The sequence below is a fragment of the Sprattus sprattus genome (genome assembly GCF_963457725.1).
Source record: "Sprattus sprattus genome assembly, chromosome: 3".
Lineage (NCBI taxonomy): Eukaryota > Metazoa > Chordata > Actinopteri > Clupeiformes > Clupeidae > Sprattus > Sprattus sprattus.
This window is the reverse complement of record NC_137922.1, coordinates 46,127,811-46,131,848: the sequence shown is the minus strand read 5'-3', so window position 1 is coordinate 46,131,848 and position 4,038 is coordinate 46,127,811. Positions and strand designations below refer to the sequence as shown.

General features: G+C 42.6%; 1 protein-coding gene across 1 annotated transcript in view; it reads right to left on the bottom strand.

The window, feature by feature from the left end:
• Positions 1-1,989: 1,989 nt before the first annotated feature.
• LOC308362384 (cytochrome P450 2F2-like) overlaps positions 1,990-4,038 on the bottom strand; it is a gene marked incomplete at both ends in the record, with an annotated part of 5,372 nt that continues 3,323 nt past the window's right edge. The window contains 4 exon segments of the mRNA XM_080835002.1: positions 1,990-2,174; positions 2,428-2,569; positions 3,232-3,419; positions 3,744-3,882. Of these exon segments, the coding sequence (XP_080691128.1) occupies positions 1,990-2,174; positions 2,428-2,569; positions 3,232-3,419; positions 3,744-3,882 (654 nt within the window).

Here is a 4,038-nt window from a genome sequence, read left to right as displayed (position 1 = left end):
GGGTACAAATGGCTAAGAGGATATACACAGAAAAAAAGAACGGAGCACGTGTCATAGTCCCCCTAAGGACCAGTGTCACTAAATAAATGCAAGCAGATCTTCTTGGTGAGAAATCTGGTAGCTGATTTGGGTTATCCAGGTCATCATCAGCTGCTGATTCTGTACTGGTCCAACTCTCATGCTGTGTTCTGTCTGCTGATTGTGTACTGGTCCAACTCTCCTGCTGTGTTCTGTCTGCTGATTCTGTTCTGGTCCAACTCTCCTGGCTTGTCGGCCTCTTGCCCCTTTAACCTTTTGGTCTCACACCTCTACCTCTCGCTGGTCTTGGGTTGGCTGGCAGATTTCCGAAGCACCCTCATCGCTGCTCTCCTCGTGGCTAATATCGCCAGTACCTAAGCAGAAAATCAATTGATCAGAAAAAGAGCCAGTTCATTTTCTATTCTTGTTTTACACACATATATATATTATTGTACAGATGTGAATTTACAAGCACACAAAACCTTGATGTCTCAAATCAACAACGAAATATTGACAGAACTACACTAAAACTATAAGTAACCGTCGAAATTGTTCATGAATTAGGTTAGAACAATATCTTGAAAGGAAAATAAATACTCCTTGCTTTGCATGCTAGTTAATAATATGTGTAGTGTGTGTAAGATGTGAACATATTGTAAATGTATGGTTTTGGGTTTATTTGGGAACTTGGTGGTGGGCTTAGGCGTATATTAATTATGTATTTGTTAGGACTAATGTGGGGAGGGTTACCCCACTGAAATGGTTGGGTCCAATTGGGCTGATTGGGTCAATGAGCCCAATGAGCAGTATTATTTAAATAGTGCCTCATTCCTTCAGAGGGGGTGGAAGAGAAGGAGTACTTACCTGATGTCAGTTGAAGTGATCACACTGAATAATGTTTGACTAGTTGACTAGTTTTGAGTACCGATTTATGTTTGTTTGTTTTGTATATGTTTGGGGCTGAGGGAGAAATTCTACCTGTAAAATAAATACTTGTATAATTTTTTGATCTTATATTTTTCTATATTTCCTTTGTAAGGTACTTAACTGTTTTAATCTCTCATGTACGGTATCTATGTTCTTTTATCTGCTCATTTGTAATGCACTTTTGCCAATGTGAATACATTGTGCTATAGATTAACTTCCCTTTTCCTTGCACTGCTCTTTGATGTGGTCAATTTCAAGCAATCTTACTGATTTTTATGTTTAAGTTTTGCTTTGTATTTTACCCAGTGAGTCTTTGAGAAATGTACTTTAAAATTAATGTTTAATAATTTGTTAAACATAAGTTGAAGGAGATGATTTGCTAAAAATATGTTGAAGAAGCCTCAGACTTAGTTAATTTACAGCTCCAATTGGTATGCTGTTGAAGAGAGTGGATGACCTGTGTACTAAGTATTGTTTTTGAGAAATATATCCTTTTCCTGTTCAGAAGGTTGCCTTTCCCAGCGGTGTCCAGCTGTGAACCCCCGTTGTGCAGGCCACGCATTCACGATCATTTAGTATTCTTGCCGTGCGTCCATCAGAGCCACAGCATTAAATTCGTCATTTTAACAGTTACATCAAGGCTTTTCAAGGCAATCATGATCTATGTCATGCTTGTGTGTGTGTGTGTGTGTGTGTAAATAAATAAACATATTTATTGGGAATTTGGCATCTTTCTGTTCTGACCGGACAACCTGTGGCAATTGGCACCTAACAGAACATCCCTTCACTTCACACAAGTCATAATCAGAGTACAGAGTACACTTTGTGTACACACATTCAATTCAATTAGATTCATTTTTATTTATATAGTTCTCTATATGGTCTCAAGGCGCTTCAAATAAAGTTCAGACTTCAATGATGTAGTCACCAGTGCACAGTACAAATGTCTAGTTGCTTACTGTGACCAATAATGATTGTCAGTTTTATTATACAGATGTGTATGGAATTTACCATAAAAAAAAAGATATTTGAGCAATTAATAGTTCATGCCCCTCTCAGGTGGACAGTGACCTGGAAAGGTTTGGCTGCTTGTGTGCCGCCAAAGACCATGCTGTAGTCAGGAACACCCATTTCCTCGGGCCAGACCAATCGGAAGCGGCGCAGCAACGTGACCAGGATGAGAAAGAGTTCCATGCGAGCAAGCCCCTCCCCGAGACACATACGAGAACCTGTGTGAAGAACCAGAAGACATACTGCTGTAAACGCCATAGGATTCACAACAACTTCACATACTAATTTAACCCAATGATATACTGCTGTAAACACCATTGTACTACTTATAATGACTAAACACCTAAAAGTACATTTTATAACAGGGGTGGAAAACAGGTTTAAAACAATGGAATTAATTGTTCAAAACCGCACAAGTATACACCTGAGTCAAATCCAATGCATTCTGGAAGCCATGTTAGTGAGAAGTACCTGTAGAGAAGGGCATGAAGGCGTCAGGCTTGACAAACTCTCCCCTCTCGTTCAGGAAGTTATCGGGGTTGAAGTCATGTGGGGACTTCCACTGGCCTTCCTCACGTAGCGCTGAGGACAGATAAGGGATGATCATCGTGCCCTAGAGATGGAGAGAGAGAGAGAGAGACATGAAAAAAGGATCTACTGAGTGGGATGAAAGAGATGCAATGGCTACACATGAGCCCAATGATCACATACTGTAGGTAGTAATGTATTCAAGGCAACTAGTTTGCCAGACCATCCTTGTGATGATGCTGGACCAGCATGCACCACCCTTTAGTTACGCGGATAGGGCTAGGTTTCCAAGGACCTCTGATGTGTCATGTGACCTCTTATCTGTCATGTGACCTCTCATGTGTCATATGACCTCTCATGTCTTATGTGTCTACTGCCCAATCACACCCACCTATTGCAGCCAGTGTTCTACTGCATACCTACTGTGGTGGCAGCATCCCATGTATGCCAATATAATGTAGGTCTGTATGTCCATCTGCCCCATGTATGTTAATATAATGGAAGTCTGATGTCTATCTGCCCCATGTATGTTAATATAATGAAAGTCTGATATACTTTTGCCTGCCTCTCCCCCTAAACCCCCCCCCCCCTTAAGCAGATGGGTTGCTTTGCCACCGTTGCCTTGTGCTTGCTCTACAGGGTTCAAGTCTCTGACTCCTTACAGCACTTTGAGACAATGCCTATTGTTAATGGCGCTAATATCAATTCATACAATTCGAAAAATCAATTTTAAACAGTGAGCATTACTTTGGGAATGCTGTAGCCCTGGGCGTGTGTGTCCGTGGTGGTGGTGTGGATCATGCTGAGGGGAACAGTATCTGCCACTCTCTGGGCCTCGTGGATCACAGCCTGGACGTAGGGCATGGCCTGCCGGTCCTCAAACAACACCTGTTCACGAGAGCCCAACACTTCATCTATCTCCTGGTAGCAGCGTTCTGAGTGCACACACACAAACACACACACACACACACACGCGCGAACACATACAAACACACACGTGAACTAACACACACACACACCCACATGCACGCACACACACACACACACACACACACACACACACACACACACACACACACACACACACACACACACACCACACACACACACACACACACACACACCCACGCACACACGCACACACGCACCCACGCACGCACGCACGCACATACACAAACACACACACAATCAGCATACCCACTACACATTTCTTAACAAAACAACCACGTATTTGTTTAATAGTGAGTTTGACCTTGTACCCTGTATGTGAGGATGGGTCATGAGGTAGAGTGTTGCTGTCCTCAGGGTGTTAGAGGTGGTGTCAGTTCCAGCAATCAGGAGGTCAAAGCAGACGGCCACCAGCTGACTGTCTTCAAAGGAGGTGCCTTTATCTGCCCTCTAAACACACACAAAAACACACACACACACACACACACACACACACACACACAGGGACAGGTTGCCAGGCAGGTCTTTTACTATGGATATAAAGTAGATGTGTTTAACTGTATAATTTAAAACAGACACTGTGCACACTTTCCTTTCTCATTTCTC